The 17454-nt window shown below is 37.8% G+C and overlaps 1 protein-coding gene across 2 annotated transcripts in view; it reads right to left on the minus strand.

The window, feature by feature from the left end:
• PDE7B (phosphodiesterase 7B) overlaps positions 1-17454 on the minus strand; it is a 328126-nt gene that overhangs the window by 213766 nt on the left and 96906 nt on the right. Inside the window, exon 2 of one of the 2 annotated variants that reach the window (XM_024759097.1) lies at positions 7783-7843. In XM_024759097.1, coding sequence (XP_024614865.1) covers positions 7783-7843 — 61 coding nt within the window. Of the gene's footprint in view, positions 1-7782; positions 7865-17454 lie in introns of those variants that run through there. The other variant, XM_024759095.1, reaches the window with a different exon arrangement.

The following is a 17454-nucleotide window of genomic DNA, read 5'->3' on the forward strand; positions in this document are numbered from 1 at the left end:
AAAAATTTTTGAAAGGCAGCAAGGGAATGTAAAAGCCTTTTAAATGATAAACCTCAGGGTGAAATAATACTTTGTATGTTCTTGTAAATATAGAGAAGACGAAATAATAAGCCTCCTCCTGTTTTCTTAACCCAGTGTTCCAGCTGCAGAATAAAGGGTGGTGACAGGGATTCTACCTAGCTCACTATCACATCAACTTTCAGAGTAACACTAGTAGAGGGGTAGGCATAGAGTAGTGCTCAAGAAATAATTGATAATCACCTATATTTTTAGGATATGTTCTAATTGTCTATTTGTAGAGAACTATGTATTTCTCATCCTGTAACCCAGAGTAGTATGCTTGGGAAACTCCCACTTAGTTCAATTAGGAGCTGACCCGTTCCTTAGCTGAGTTAGCAGAGGGTTTTAAATGCTATACCCATCAGTCTTTGGCACATCTGGGCCATGCTTTACAGACAATTGTGCTGTTTTGACAAATGTATCAGCATGTATCTCTTCAGCAAATATTAAGCTCCAGTGAGGGGCTAGGTGGCTGGACCCTCTTCCAGATGCTGGACACTTAGCAGTAAATAAACTAATTCCTTGTTTTCATGATATTTACATTTTCATTCTGTATAGATGGGTGTGTGGTGCAGTGAGACTGGGAGAGAGTGATGAACAAACAAATGAATATAAAAGACATCATTTGGTGATGAGTGCATTGAAAAGTAAAACAAGGCCAGGCCCTGGGTGAGAGATGAGGATAATGCCGTCTCTGCCTTCCCTTGGGAATGTCCAGGTTTCAATTTGTTCTCTTTTAGAGTTAGAAAATATCATCCTTGGACATGCATAAAGGAGTGAAATGATGTACTCACATGATAAGAATGAAGTGCTTCGTAAATGTAAGACAAAATTAATTAGTGGGAATGTGAATTGATACAGCCACTATGGAGAACAGAATGGAGGTTCCTTAAAAAACTAAAAATAGAACTACCATGTGACCTAGCAATCCCATTCCTGGGCATATACCTGGAGAAAACCATAATTCCAAAAGATACATGCACCCCAATGTTCATTGCAGCACTATTTACAGTAGCCAGGACATGGAAGCAAACTAATGTCCATCAACAGAGGAATGGATAAAGAAGATGTGGTACATATATACAATGGAGTGTTACTCAGCCATAAGAAGGAATGAAATTGTGCCATTTGCAGAGATGTGGATGGAACTAGAGACTGTCATACAGAATGAAGTAGTCAGAAAAAGGAAAACAAATATCATATATTAACACATATACCTGGAATCTAGAAAAATGATACAGATGAACCTATCTGCAAAGGAGAAATAAAGACACGGACATAGGGAGCAAACGTATGGACACCAAGGGGGGAAAGGGGGCGGTGGGATGAATTGGGAGATTGGGATTGACAATATATACACTACTATGTATAAAATAGATAACTAATGAGAACCTACTGTACCGCGCAGGGAACTCCACTCAATGCTCTGTGGTGACCTAAATGGGAAGGAGGGGATATATGTATACGTATAGCTGATTCACTTTGCTGTACAGCAGAAACTAACACAACATCGTAAAGCAACTATACTCCAATAAAATTTTTAAAAAATTAATTCAAATTCCCAAGGCATTTTAATCTCAGTAAATCAAAGTTAAGCAACTTGAAAGCTTTTGTCTTTGAACATAGACCTTCACTTTTGTAAAGTTAAGTGCACATAAAATAGTCCTTACAATAATCTTTCTTTAATAACCTATGATGATAATATGCTTATTTCTAGATTGCAAACATGTACTTGAAAATATCTATTCACTTGAAGCAAACTGAAACAGTTTAATATGGAAGGTATATCAAAGCTGTCAGTTTGCATAAAAATACTACTAATATTAAATTAAATGCAAGAACTTAGAACATTTTAGTTATTAGTATCAATAAAATAATATTTATATTTCTAGGCCTTCTAACAGTTTACTGAATGCTTTAATATTTGTTGTGTTATCTGATCCTCAACAAACCTAATAAGGTAGATAATAATATTGTTATTATTACTTCTTATTCCATTTTAGGGAGGAATAAACTGAGATCTATAACTCTTAAGTGACTTTCCTATGACCACACAGTTTTTAGCTGGTCCAGATATTTAAATGCCCTGTTCTTTCCACTATGCCACCAAAGTAGTGACCTACTTTGATAACAGATATTATGTTGCATTCAAACAGACTGCGTATTAATTTCTAAGAAAAAATGTATAGACCTCAAAATTGTCCACATACAAAAATCACAGGCAGATGCCAGTGATAAGAGCAAAATTTTGAAATAAAACAATCTCCCAATTTTATTAGATGAAAAAGTGAAAAAATATCAATTTTTTCCAGTATAAAAGATGACAATATTGTACTTCTTAAATAAAATACTATGATATCTGATATCAAAGAGAAAAGATAAAAGTAATATTCATTAAAATAATCAAGCGTAGAATTCAGGCCATCAGTTTCAAATATACATTGGGTTAAAATTATTTAATTTCACAAGTATTTGGTGAACAGCTGTACTCAATACTGCCCCGCAGAAACTAGTTTATAGAATAATACCCTCTATGTAAATTAAAAATGCTCTCTAACTGATTAAATAAGAGAGACCAGAACGCTCTTTCATTTGGTACTTCTGTCCTTTTTATAGCCAGTGGTAACAGTCAAACTGTCTATAATAAGGCCTCAAATTCCTTTCCAATTTATCCTTTTATACTCCTTGTGGCCTGAAACACTTACTTCCTTCTCCACTCCTCAGTTTTCTTGTATTTGGGCTTTAAAAAATGGTCATGTATCTACCTAGAATGCTGCCTCCTTCTTGGTCTTTGCATATCAATCCACGTGTCTTCATATCCCAATTGTACACACTCTTTTCATCTTCTGAAGTTCCAACACACTCTATTTCTTTTCTATCATTTGTCACTCTCAAGCTAGCATTGCAGATTTTGGGATTTGGGGCTTGAATCTCTGCCTGGAATGTAAACCCTCTGAGTGCAGGGCCTGTGCTCCACTGGTCTTTGCATTCCCAGTGCCTAGCATAGTACCTTGCATATAGTAGATGCTCAATGAATATCCTTTGAATGAATATTAGATGATGTCTTTGAGGTATGACAAAATTTTGAAGAACATATTTAATATTTTTTAAAATTGCTCTCACATTTGCATAGTTTTGTCTTTTCAATTGCTTTTCTAAACACTGTTAATGTCATAAATAATTTACTATTTGTTTATTATTGCTTATCATCAATTTGCTTATTTTCAGTTGTTATTATTTATTTACTAATTTATTGATGCATAAACCGTATCTAGGGCATCATAGCAGGCAACGTCTCCTCACAGAACATCACATTCTGTATTACCAGGACAACCCCTGGGCTGGAAGGGACAGACATTTTTATTACCACTTTGCAGAAAAAACTATAACTTGAAGTCTGAAAGATGAAGCAACTTCCCAAAGTACACAGTTAATTTTTCAGAGGTTGGACTACAAAGCAAGTCTCTCTGTGCTCATGTTAAATGTTAATAAAATATTGATCTTATGGTATTCTATTTCTTTGAAAACTGACGATCTCTTGAAATGATTTATAAAAAATTTCAACCAGAAACCTGACAATATGAACACCCCTTTCTAAGCCATGGCAGATAAGAAAGTACAACCTTACATTCTAATGATATGACACCAATCAGCATGAAAGGAATCACACATGAAACAAAAGCAGGGCCACTGAAAATTTCAAATTGTAAAATTACAAGGGAAAGAAGGGCACCAAGTCTGATCGGGAACTCTTTTTAGAAAGTTTCTTTTCCCAGGATTTAGCATTTCCCAGACAGAAGTTAGCAAATGAACTAAGTGAATTAACATTGATCATTTTATGTAGTTTCTTTAAATACTCTTGGCTCTTTGTAGGAACCGGCCACACCTCATACGTTAATTGTATAATGAGAGAGAATTTCTCTTTCACTTCCTTCTTCCCTTGGTTATCAATTCATTACACCTAATTAAGGTACACATGTTACTATACAGCTGAGTACCCTTTGATATAGTTCTGTAAACTTTGAGGTCTACCTTAATTTGAGAGAAATCTTATGGCTGAATTGAGAAAAAGGAGGGGGGTGGGAATTAGCAGTTTTGAACTCCTTAAGGGTGAAGGAAAGAACAAAGCAGCATTTATTACAATTTGGTACTTAACATTGCCTACATTTTACCCCTCTGACAGAATTTTAAGGAATAAATAGTAAATACTCAGTGTAGCCAGCTCTGCACTACATCTTTATTTACCTTCATATCCAACATGAACTATTCCCCTGAACATAGAAATGATTGCCTGTAAGGCCCACATATGACAAGAGTTTGCTCTCACTTAAAACTGCTTTGAATTCAGTACTTCAGAGTAACTTCAGATGAATTTTACACTTATGTCTCGTTGAATGTAATGAGCCAGAAGTATGAGTTTAATGAGGATGACTTCTTCATGGATGTCATGAGGTAAACAACTCAAAGCATAAAAATTGTATTTTTCAGAAAGATCTGGGGAGACACCGGTGGGACAGAAGAAAAGTGCAAATGGTGTGCCTGGCTAGTGACCCTCTTCCCTGTTCCATCTCAAATGTGCTGAAGCACAGCTGGGGCCAAGGCAGGGGCCCCAAACCTGGCGTGTGACTGGGTAGAGAGGGAATGCCGGAGGGGGTGAGCCAAGAACTTGACACTTCAAAGCTCTGAATGTCTTAGGTTGGCCTCCATTAGGGATCTCAATATTGGGGTGGCATAAAGATCAGAGTGAAGTTTTGGAAATGCAGACTTTATATATTTGGTTTTCTTGTTTCAAAATTTTGACTTATTCATAAAAAGGTTATAATGTGATCTGCAAAAACACAAACTATATTCATGACTTAGAAACACTTAGAAAACTTAACAGTCCCTTTAAACAGCAGAGACTCCTTATCCTTTACTGTTGAAGATATAAAGTTTTCTCAAGAAATGCTTCGGGAAGTCATAAGGGCACGATCACAGGTTCCTCTCAAAGGAAGCAACAAACTAACTCAGATAAGACCTCAGACAGTGGTGAAGCGGAGCTTTGTTGTTATTTTTCTGTTATGTAGATGCCCCTTCTTGATAAAATATGTGGCCTAAGATGTGGTCTCAGTTTTAGTGAGTTCCATGTTCATGCCTTGAGTTTCTCTTGTTTCTTTTAAGGGAATAAATCATTCAACTTTTTTCATTATCTCACACACTATTGCTGTGAAATGGTAGCCTTTGGCTTCAGGTGGACACATGCTAATGGCGGGTTGATCCATCTGTATTGATACCCATAATAGTTTTATTTTGGTATTCTCTTTCATCTAAGATTTCTCTTTCATCTAAGATTTCAAAGGACTCTGTAAATGTTTCAGTTAAATTTTGTAGCAAACCTCTTAAAAAGAGAAGTAGGAAAAAGTCTAAGCCTTCTTATGTGTAAGCTCCTTGAGGGCATAATTTTCATTATCGGAGTAACTCCAGATCACTAGACATAGTAATATCTTCAACATTCAATAAATATTTACCATCTACTTTAAAGGTAAAATGTACAAGTGTTCTTCCTATTCCATCTTTAATTATCCCACGCCCTTAAACTAATAAAAACTTCCATTTTCATGGTTCCTTTATATTATTTAGTTCTATGTCCCTAAGAAAATAGAAATCTAATAAACTAATGAAACCTACAAGCTTAATAATATACTGCTATTGCCAAAGATATCTATATTTTGAAGGAGAGGCTATGTCTTAATTTACTTAGAATAAATGATCTAACTATGTAAGGTACTCTGGATGGACTTCATCTGTGACATATTTAAGTACTCAGTTAATTGTAAATCTTATGACAGTGGTAGTAATAGAAAGCTGATTTATATAAATATTCTTCTAATTTGGGGAATTTGTATAATTTGGCAGATTCATTGGGGAAATGCATTTGGTGGCCAGGAGTGTCTTCTGGTTAGGGTTATAAACCACATCATATTATCCAGAAGAGATGGAAAGATGATTGACTTGAAGTGAAGTCAAGTCTATAGGCAGTAGTAGACAGTCTATTGCTGTCCTTGTCCTAGCTATAAACTAATCAAGCCACTCACATGAGAGCTAGTACAAGGAAAAATTCATCAAAATAAGTTATGTGTTCATGTGCTTAAAGTCATCATGAATTAAAACTGATTCATGTTAGTAGATCATGTAGAAGCTATAATCAAATAATATTTTAGTGGGATTAAGGCCCTATAGTATTCGATCATTTGTCACAAATTTCCTTCTGTAAAATGAGGATTATAATAGCACCAAGCCATACTGCTATTGTGAAAGTTAAATGAGTGAGTTGATGAATAGATTTGATGTGGTGATGAGATGGTCTCCCACATCCAAAGCTGGGATATATGGCTGGACAAAGGAAGTTTTTTTGCTTCCATCTCTCTCTCTCTCTCTCTCTCTCTCTCTTTCTCTCTCTGTCTCTGTCTCTTTCTGTGGTTTGTACCCTGCACTTAGCATTCTGAGGCATTTTCATGGTTAAGGGAAAGGAATACTGGACATTTGAAATGGATCTATATAGCTCCATCTTAATTAAAATAAAGACATATAAGAACTGCATCAGAAAGGTTTAAAATACTAGCACAAGAAAACAAGAAAGATCAGAAGACCAGGAAAACACAGTGTTTGTGTCTGGTTTCTGTTTTTGGTTTGTTTTTAGGTAATGAGCAACTTTTGATGATTTATTACCTGATTATCTTGAATTATAAATTACCAAGATGTTCCCCTGCCTCTATCTTGCTGTCTGCTTTTGAGCCATCTTACCAATAACCTAGACTGCCAACATATGAGGTAGCCAGAGGAAACAGAAGGAGCTAAAATGAATAATTTTTTTCTTTGCTTATGAGTATGGTTCTAAGTTGGAATGGATTAGGGTGAAATTTTGGTGAAAGTCAAATTTAAGGATTATTTTTATTTATTCATGCTACTGCTTTGTTCTATTACTATAATTACTTAATTAAAAGTTCATTGAACATAGTTTAGTGGCTCAAATAAGATCTAAACACTAGACCTAAAGTTTTACAGATTAGAAACTTTCATGTCATGATTTGGCTCATTTCTCATTTTGAGGTTAAGTGCATCACTTATATTCTCTGTACTAGTTTTCTACTCTATAAAATGAGGAAAATAATATCAACTTCATCTTTTAACAGAATATTATATATTAAAGAGTTTGTGAAAGGCACTGATGATATATCATCCCACAAGAACAAATGATTATTCATTATGATGCTGCAATTTTTATTACAAATGCAGTGTGGGTAACTGCGGTGCTGACTTCAGTTTAGTTCAAATGTATATTCCTCCCAGGCATTGTAAGTAAGGGCTTTGTGCTGTGGTGTAAATACTTAATAGTTTACTTGCCTAGCATATGATCTCTAGTTTAGGAATTACAATGTGATTCTTCTTACTTTCTCATCACAGCTGCCTGAATACAAAGCACCCAATACTATGTTATGTTGATGATCCAAGAAAAAATTTGAAAGACTCAGAAGCATGGTTCCTGACTTACTGACAGTTATTAAAATCAAACCCTTTCTTTATCATCAAGTGTTCCACATATAAATATGTTATAGCTGCCTATAAAATAGCCTATTAGCCTCTGCAATATGGAACAAGAGACAATCAGTAAGGCAACAGAACAACAGTAAGCTCACATGACATCAGCATGCTTAATAGATTTTAAATGAGAAGTCTTCTTACCTAGCATGCAAACACATTTGACATTCTGATCAGGGTTTTCAAACAAGATTTCGCCACACCTCTGAAAGAGAAAGAAAGCCATCATTATTTTAAGATTTCCTATCAGGGTTCCCAAAGCAACACGTCCATGCAACCTGACATCACCATGACATTATTCTGCTCTTCATGTTTTCTTTAGTTGCCTGAGTCTAGGGACTTATGTCATGAGCAGAGACTTTCCTCGTAGTAAAATATTTGAGAGGTAAATTGGGGACAGACTGTTCCTGCATGCCTCATGCCCCTGCCTCAAGCTGATCTGTGTGTTCCTATGAGGGGTCATGGCCAGAGACGCACCCAGTGTCCAACAGTTTCTATTTCAATAGAAGATACACAGTCTATTAGATCTAGTAATCTGAAGTTAATGACTCTCAAAATTGGCTCTTATTCAGTACTGAAATTATCCTAAGCTACCTACTCTGCAATCAAGCAGACATTTTCAAGTACAAACCTAGGTGGCCTACACTTAACTCTCTGAACTTGGGAACTCTGAACTCTCTGCACAAATAAGGAAATGATGAAAAAGTGGCATTCATAATCCTTTCCCAGAAGCATCGACTCATGGAAATATCAACTCTCTTATCTACATCTCAGTTTTAACTTGCTTCTTAACATTTCTGTACGGGGCAAACTCCAGAGATACAATCAGTTATTTAAGAATAGACCACATTTATGTATATGATTGACAAATGGTTAGTATCTGAATGTATAAATAAACCCTCCAAATCAATAAGAAAATAACAAATAATCCAATGGAAAAGTGGATAAAGGACATAAGCAATTCATGGAAGAGGAAATCTGAATGGTCACTAACAGAGAGGATATATTCAACCATACTAATAATCAGGAACCAGCAAATGAAAGATAAAATGAAGCCTATTTTGAGCCCATTGATTTGGCAAAACTTAGAAATCTGGCAAAAACAAGTTTATCAAAAATGTAAAGAAGTGGATCTTCTCACACACGGTGGGTTGCAGTATAAAATGATAGAACCATTTTGGAGAAAAACTGGCAAAATCTTACTAGGTTTCTACGTATTACTTACTAGATTTCATTCTTACTAAGTTGAAATGTGCATACACTATGACATAGCAGGTCATCTTCTAGACTGATAACTAGAGAAACTTTACTGTTCAGCTACAAAACAGATAAATGTTATTCATACATTGGAGTGCTACATGGCAGTTAAAAGTGAAAATGGGAGGAACACTCCCAAACTCATTCTATGAGGCCACCATCATGCTGATACCAAGACAAAGATGTCACAAAAAATGGAAACTACAGACCAATATCACTGATGAACATAGATGCAAAAATCCTCAACAAAATACTAGCAAACAGAATCCAACAGCACATTAAAAGGATAATACACCATGATCAAGTGGGGTTTACCCCAGGAATGCAAGGATTCTTCAATACATGCAAATCAATCAACGTGATACACCATATTAACAAACTGAAGGAGGAAAACTATATGATCATCTCAATACGTATGCTAACGTATATATATGGAATCTAAAAAAAAAAGTCATGAAGAACCTAGGGGCAAGACAGGAAAAAAGACACAGACCTACTAGAAAATGGACTTGAGGACACGGGAAGGGGGAAGGGTAAGCTGGGACAAAGTGAGAGAGTGGTAGTGTATATATGGACATATATACACTACCAAATGTAAGATAGATAGCTGGTGGGAAGCAGTTGCATAGCACAGGGAGATCAGCTCGGTGCTCTATGACCAGCTGGAAGGGTGGGATAGGGAGGGAGATGCAAGAGGGAAGAGATATGGGGATACATGTATGTATATAACTGACTTACTTCGTTATAAAGCAGAAATTAACACACCATTGTAAAGCAATTATACTCCAATAAAAAAGTTTGAAAAAATAAAAATAAAAGTGAAAATGAATTAGGGCTACGTATAGTGTAAAAACATGTTATATGTATAATATACACACATAAATATATAATATTCAAATTGTAAAATATTTAAATCTTATAAAATATATAATGTTCAAATTATGTAAAATATATAATATTCAAATCATATAAAACATATATAATGTTTAGGGACTTCCCTGTTGGCGCAGTGTTTAAGAATCCGTCTGCCAATGCAGGGGACACGGGTTCGATCCCTGGTCCAGGAAGACCCCACATGACGCGGAGCAACTAAGCCTGTGTGCCACAACTACTGAGCCTGTGCTCTAGAGCCCGGGAGCCACAACTACTGTATCCGTGTACCACAGCTACTGAAGCCCATGTGCCTAGAGCCCGTGCTCCGCAACAAGAAAAGCCACTGCAATGAGAAGCCCGCGCACAGCAATGAAGATCCAACGCAGCCAGAAGTAAAATAAATTAATAAAAAACCCCAAACATATATAATGTTTATATCATGCAAAGTATCATGCTAGGTAGAAAAAACTGTCTCCATGTTTTAATGAAGTTGAAAATATCTAAAAATAGCACATGTTGTTTATGGATACATTAATTTATAGAAAAAGCATAAAAACAGGCAATGAATAAGGAACATCAAATTCAGGGTAGGGGGAAGATATACAGAGTAATGAAATGTTGGAGGGCATACAGGGGTTATCAACCTTTTCTATAATGATTTGTTCCTTATTCTCTGTTTTCTGTGCTTGAAATATTTCATAATAGGAAAGAATTGTCCCCATTTGCAACACTGTGAATATAAAAATGGCCCTTCATATTCTGCCTCTCTACACCCATCTCCCATGGGCTTATGGATGTCATTTAGTACCAGGCTGGACTTGTTTTTACCATTTATTTCCTTGTCCTTAGAAAGACTGAGGGCATCTATTTTGGTCCATTTTCCTCTTTCTTTCACTGTTCACAACTTGGTTAATTCCACTCCCGTCAATCTTTATTGTACTTACACTTAAAATATTATAAGACAAAGTAATTTCTGGGCAAAACGATTCCCAGATGAAAGAATTCATATTCTTCACACCTAATGATGCAACCTCCTGATACACAGAGGCACAGGTTGAGAGGAGAAAGGATGACCCAACTACATTCAAATCAACCCATTTCCTGAGATGACCTACACTGTGCACAGAGATGGACAGTTGGTTCAGGACCATGAAAAGGAAGGAAGCTGCTGGCTTGTTAGACTCCCTTTGGCAGGTCAAGCGAATGGACTGTGGAGGAGGAAGGCTGGGTGCACCCGAAGGTTGCAAAAGTGCACTGAATACTAAACAGAAAGTACATAGCATGAACTTTTACCCTGGCTACTCTGCTGAACTAAATATCATGTGATATTTATCATGCTATTTAATCTCTTCAGACTTCATTTCTCTGTAAATAACATGGGGATGCTAACAGATGCCACAAAGTCAGATCAGAGAGCAAATGTGAGGATTAATGATCCGTGGAGTCTGATCTGACTGTTGCTGTTTTGTTTGTGTTTTGGCAGAGTTTAAACCCTTTCGAATTGCTAAGATCCATTTCCTGTATTACCTGCTTTTTAAAGTGGTATTTTTTTTATGACCTGAGTTAATAATTATTTTTAATTGAAAGATCAGATGTTTCTAAAGTGTTTTCAGCCTCTTGGTGAAACAAAGTGCTAGGAAGCTCTATCAGTCCATATTCTGGGTCCTACAGGGAAATAACTCTGGAGTGATTGCTTGCCCTTTGTTAAGGATGAAAGCCCACGCATGTGCTAGGATGGAAGATCTTTCCTTCTTTAATTGCAGGGGCTTGCAGTGGATGGTGGCTAACTTCCCACAGCTACCCAAGTCCAAGGGCAGCCTTACATATACCCCCTCTAGATGCAGGTGGTGTGGGTGTGGGTGTTCCATGGGGGTCTTACTCCCTTTCCTGGATGCTAACAAATCCAGGAGAAGTTTGTAAAATTCCCGTGAAACTTGCATTCATTAAAAGCCATGGCCTGCCTGGGTTCAGTGACCACACAAGCTAATGACCAAGCAGCAACAGTGGGTGCGGTGGCCCTTCCAATGATCACAGGACAGTCCTTTTCCTTGTCTTCATCTCCTTGGCTATCTGGGAAATGGCGGAGGCACCTCTAACTAATTCTGTAATTGCCCTGCTTTGTAAAGTTACCTGATGATGGTACCAGATTTTAAAGCTACGCCCAGAAGGGAATCTGATTGTTCTCAGTTCTCAGGACTTGAAAGAAACCAGATTTTTTCCAGTGCTTTTACTGATTGATACCAGTGTTTACAGGGCCTTTGCTGCCAGGTTCCTGCTTGCTGCGCAACCCAGGGTGATGACCCAGTTTAGGAGATTAATTGGGCTAAGCCACAGGCTTCAAGTCTCAGAAAACCACAGGATCTGCCGTGGGGGAAGGTCCCATGCCTTCCTGGGTTCTCAGGGCTGCAGCCCTCCTCGCTTGTGGCTCTTCCTGGTCATGCATGCTGGGACTCCCCAACCCAGCACCTTGCTGCTGGATGACCCCGACTTTGATCCGGTTCTGATTACCAGGCTTCTGCCTGATTCTCAGAATCCCATCTCTCCAAAGAATCACCATCTTTGTTTTGTCTTCTGTGCCTAAAATAATGAGACCACCTTGCCTTGCTTGTTTCCATCACTCCCAGCTAGCAACGCCCCTAAATAACGACATGGTTACTGAAATTCCCACCCAAGGGGCTGGAGCCCTGCTAGCAACAGTCTCCTGGCACACACTCTCCTCCCATAGCACAAAGGCTAGGCTACATATGAGCTCAGGTGTTCGTATGCTTATTTTCCTCATAGACCGTGAAGAATCAAACCACTTTCATTGTTAGCATTTTTAACATGTCTCATTATTATAACCTTTGTGCCTTATATATACCAGACCCTTAATAAATATTTGTGAACTAGCTAAAATTTCTTTAGCCCATACTGTGGGCTAAGCATTGTTCTATGGGCTAAGCTATGCATCTACCATCTTGTTCTCTGATCATACCCTTTTAAGAGAGTAGAAAATTGAGGCACAGAGAGTACTACTCACTATAGAATAGCTTGACCAGATTCCCAAATACTGGCTACTGCAGGCTTCGATATTGCCTTGGCCAAGTACACCAGGTCTATTTACAGCCCCTCCTCTCACTCATTAGTCACTGCTGTTTGCACGAGTTGCCACCTATTAGAATACAGGCTTTGGATTAGACTGACCCAAGTTCAAATCCTGTTGCTTCATGCATGTACTTACTATACCGTCATGGGCAATTTATTTAGTTTTGCTAAACTTGCTCTCTCATGTGTAAAGTAGGGTAATATTATCTACATCATAGTATCATTGCAAGTTTAGTTTTTAATTATAAGCAAGAATGTACCAATTTAAATTACTGTAGATGACATAATAATACAAAAATATGAATTAATAAATTGAACTCATTCATTATAATTTTATTTTAATACCCATATTATTATTTAAGATTAAAAATGAAGAAATACTTCTAATTTTAAAAGTCAGAATATTTCACAAGTTGGTTGCTAATTTTATTTACAAAGAATTTTCTATATTAAATCTTAAATTTACCTTTAAGTCAGGAAGAACAAGATGGATGTTATAAAATACTGCATCTATTCTAGTACATTAAAAATTTATATCAAAAATACTTAATTTTCATTAGTTTAATTATGTGTTCCAGCAAAATGTACAATAAAGTATATTTCTCTTAAGTAGACTGTATATTTTCCATTACTTTCATCATAAAATTAGTTGTGAAAAATTAAGTGTGATTCAAAAAAATCACATTTAAGTACTCGGCAAACCTGTTTTCTTAAGGGGAAGTTATATCTGAAGTGAAAATAATATTCAAATATTAATAATAGTACCAGATTATACTCTAAAGAAAAAAATTTAAAGACAGTGAAAAGTTTACACATTGTTCAATTGGCAGCACTCCTAACTTTCTTAAATCAGTTAATGTTTTTTTTTGCTTCACATAGATTTCATACTCTTTTTTTTCTGAATATTTGTTAGCACTTGAATGTACAGGCATACCTCATTTTACTGTGCATCGCTTTATTGTGTGTTTTACAAATTGAAGGTTTGTGGCAACCCTGTGTCAGGCAAATTTACTGATGCCATTTCCCAACAGCATTTCCTCACTTTGTGTCTCTGTGTCACATTTTGGTAATTCTCACAATATTTCAAACCCTCCACCAGCAAAAACATTACAACTCACTGAAGGCTCAGATGATGGTTAGCATTTTTTACAATAAAGTATTGTAAAATTAAGGTATGTACATTGTTTTTAAAGACATAATGCTGTTGCACACTTAATAAATGATAGTATAGTGTAAACCTAACTTTCATATGCACTGGGAAACCAAAAAATTCATGACTCGCTCTATGGCGATATTCACTTTATTGCAGTGGTCTAGAACTGAACCCCTGATATCTCTGAGGTATGCCCATGTTGTTCTCTCAGCAGGCCTGCAGCAACTAGTCTTTTCAGGTCAGGTATCTTGATATTTTTGGATGGGAGGAAACATTAGCAAACAAATAAAACCCAAGACAGAAATCTTTTTGGCTTGGAGGTTTTCTCCAGTATCAGCTGAAGCAATAACTGTTTTCCACAAGCAGGTAATGTTAAATGTTATCAGCAAATAATTAATAGGCTGTGATTCTTTGATTATTTCCTTCCCACACTTATAGCTTTTTTTTTTTTTTTTTTTTTTTAAGCAGAAAGGAAATTAGGTGTTTATAAAATCATTGGACGAGTAGGCTATAGGCTGGGCCTCCAGGAATGACTCAGACTAAAATGCAGAATTGATTTGTGAGGGGAGCTGATGGTGGGCCACAACTGGGACAGTGGACAAACAGAAGGCATCACTGGAATTGTTGGTCCAAGGTCACATCACCATGGCAGTGATCCAGGGATTAGATAGCTCTGGGCACAATTGCCTCTTGACACCCATGGAGCTAGTGACTGAATGTTGGCTGTTACTGTCGATTTCAGAAAACCTAACATCTCCATGACTGTACTTGATGGAGCATTCAACCAAACAGAGCAAAAAGAGCCTCTGACATATGATTAGACCTTTTTTAAGAAAAAAAATAAAAAGAAAACTGAGTTTCCTGATCTGAAGACGTGCTAATCATGGTCACTGGTGGAAAGGGAAGCCTATCTCATCTGCCCCCAGAGGCAACCGAGACAACCTGGAAGAGGCACGTCCTCAGCACAAGTTACCTTCATTCTACCCTCACCCCATCTTTAAGTACTTGGATTCTGCAAGTTTGCCATTCAATATAAGAATTTCTCTAGTGAGGTTTTTACTAAAGAAGGCCAATGCCTGTATGCTGATGCATCTGTTTTCTTTGATCATCCCTTACGTGTCTAGCACAATGATTAACGCGTAACGGCACTCTCAATGCTAATTAAATAAGTGAATAAATAAATTTTTACTGCAATTCTGTGGGACATAGTTGAGATTTGGGATTATCTGGGGCAGCATGAGAGGAGATTTTTTCTGGTTATTTATGTACACACACCAGTGAGTGCTGCCATTAGATGCAGCCATGTGATGTGGAGCTGCAAAGGGGTGATGAAGGGGAAACTTGACATTGAGAAGACATCTCAAAACATCTAGGTCACTTCCCATCTCACATTTTCCCCAACAAAGAACTGAATGGTACTAATTAAAGACAGACTCCTGGAAGATCAGCCCGGAGAGAACATGGCTTAGGTCTGCAGGTCATAAAAAGATAGGTTCTGTTAAGGGACTGCACTCCCTAAAGTCTAACAGGGCCTGGAAGCTTGGGACTACATTACTGTCTGTCAAATGAATGAATGAATGAATATTCAAAAAGACACCATTATCAAGTGCCTACTCTATGTAGGCATTATATTGTGAGGATGGCCAAAAAAAAAAAAAAAAAAAAAATCAAATGAGATTTAGGCTAGATCCTGTCCTCAGGAAGTTTAGAGCCTGGTCTGAAGTCAGAACATGAAAGGCTATGGGCACCCTCAATGGTGGGCACCCAGCACTGCCTGGGGCTACCAGAAGGCTTCTAAAAAGAGATGACAACAGCAAGAAGTTGGCTGGCAAAAGAGAGGGCTCCTCCTGGCAGAGACAGCTGGCTGTGCAAAGCCCAGAAGCCCTGTTAGAATCCTTCAGTAGCCTCCCAGGATGGGAGCAAAACTGTGATGGGTCAGGGCGAAGGGCTTAATCAAAGTGGCCATCACTGGTAGATGGGAGGAAAGTAGAGGATAACAGTGACTGTAAAAAAAATATATATATACATATATATTTCTTGGCTGGGATAGTGAGGCTGGGTTTGCTTTAGAAGAGCCAAGATGCTCAATGAATTCTTTTAGCAAGGTGACAAATAATTACAATACTGTGGTACCAGATATCACTCACCAACAGTATTGGCTGCAATCTTTTTGTCCATTTCTACCTCAGAAAAGGTACCAAGCCTGACGTGTTTTTTAATTCCTTTTTCTTGGATCATATGCCTACGGCCAAAAGAACAACCCCTAACTACCCAGCTGAAACCTCACGAGAGGCCGACTTCTGCTACTGATGGAGCCATTAGCACCTAGTGTTGATCCCCAGCTCCCAGAGGTGCATCTTCAGAGGCTCCAACTTCACAGTGGCCGAGTCCCTTCTACCCTGTGGGTGGCATAGCCAGGCCTTGATCTCTAACGACTGTGCAGCCCTTGGCACTCTGGTGCCAGAGGACAGCGGATTTGGACCTGGGGATGATTCCAGCTCAAGCTCATGTTTTCCTTTCTAAGTTTTTCCAGTGAAAGAGCAGATTTCCACCCCATTGCAGGCTGTTAAAACGTCAGACTAACAAGTTTTCAACAATCTGTCAGTGCAGATCTCCAGCAACGACCTGGCACTGTCTGTGAATCGGGGCCTCATCGTCCAACCCAACCTCAGCCAGTCAAAATAAGAGACACACCAGCAGAAGAAAAAAAAAAAGATAATCACCTCGAGCTGAGCAGAAATTCTTCACAAAGCCATTGTTGCCAACAGTCAATAGCAAATCTGTGGGCTGCCTAACCTGAGGTGACCCCTCAGGAAGGGCCATCCCTCATAAACCTCTAATTAGCTATGGTTAGGAGTGACTTGAAAGATATTAATGCTATTGCTATTGGAAAAGGAGCCCACCAGCTTTTAACAGCTCTGTTTTTTTCTTCAGTCAAATGTTAGCTCAATACGTATGCTTTCTATTAGAGCAGTGCCAGCAGCAGCAACCTCCAGAGAGTCTCTCAGCATTTTATTACACACCCCTGTTTTTAAATGTTTAAAAACTACTTATTATGAACCAAAACTTGGAAAACCCGATTTCAGCCCAAGAGTAAATTTTTTTTTTTTAAGTTATTAAACTAACATCCAGAATACAGAACTGTTTCCTGTCATGTCGGCCCTGGACAGTAGAGGGCACCAGGAAGGCTGTATCTCTAACATGCAGTTGGACCCCCTCAAGGGAGACCCCGGGATTAGATGGCTCACAGGTTCAGCATCACTGTGTCAGGTATTTTACGCCCTTCGGTTCCTGCAGACCTTCTCCTCGTACCACTTTTAGTCTTGAACTCCACTGCACACATCAAAATGCACATTGAAAACCACATTTTTCATCGTGCAAAACAGTGGCAATAGCCTCTGGGTAAGCCCAATTTTAGCAGAACCTGTACCTGTGAGGGCTGATGGCAT

The sequence above is a fragment of the Neophocaena asiaeorientalis genome, unplaced genomic scaffold (assembly GCF_003031525.2).
Source record: "Neophocaena asiaeorientalis asiaeorientalis breed wild unplaced genomic scaffold, Neophocaena_asiaeorientalis_V1.1 scaffold5, whole genome shotgun sequence".
Classification (NCBI taxonomy): Eukaryota; Metazoa; Chordata; class Mammalia; order Artiodactyla; family Phocoenidae; genus Neophocaena; species Neophocaena asiaeorientalis.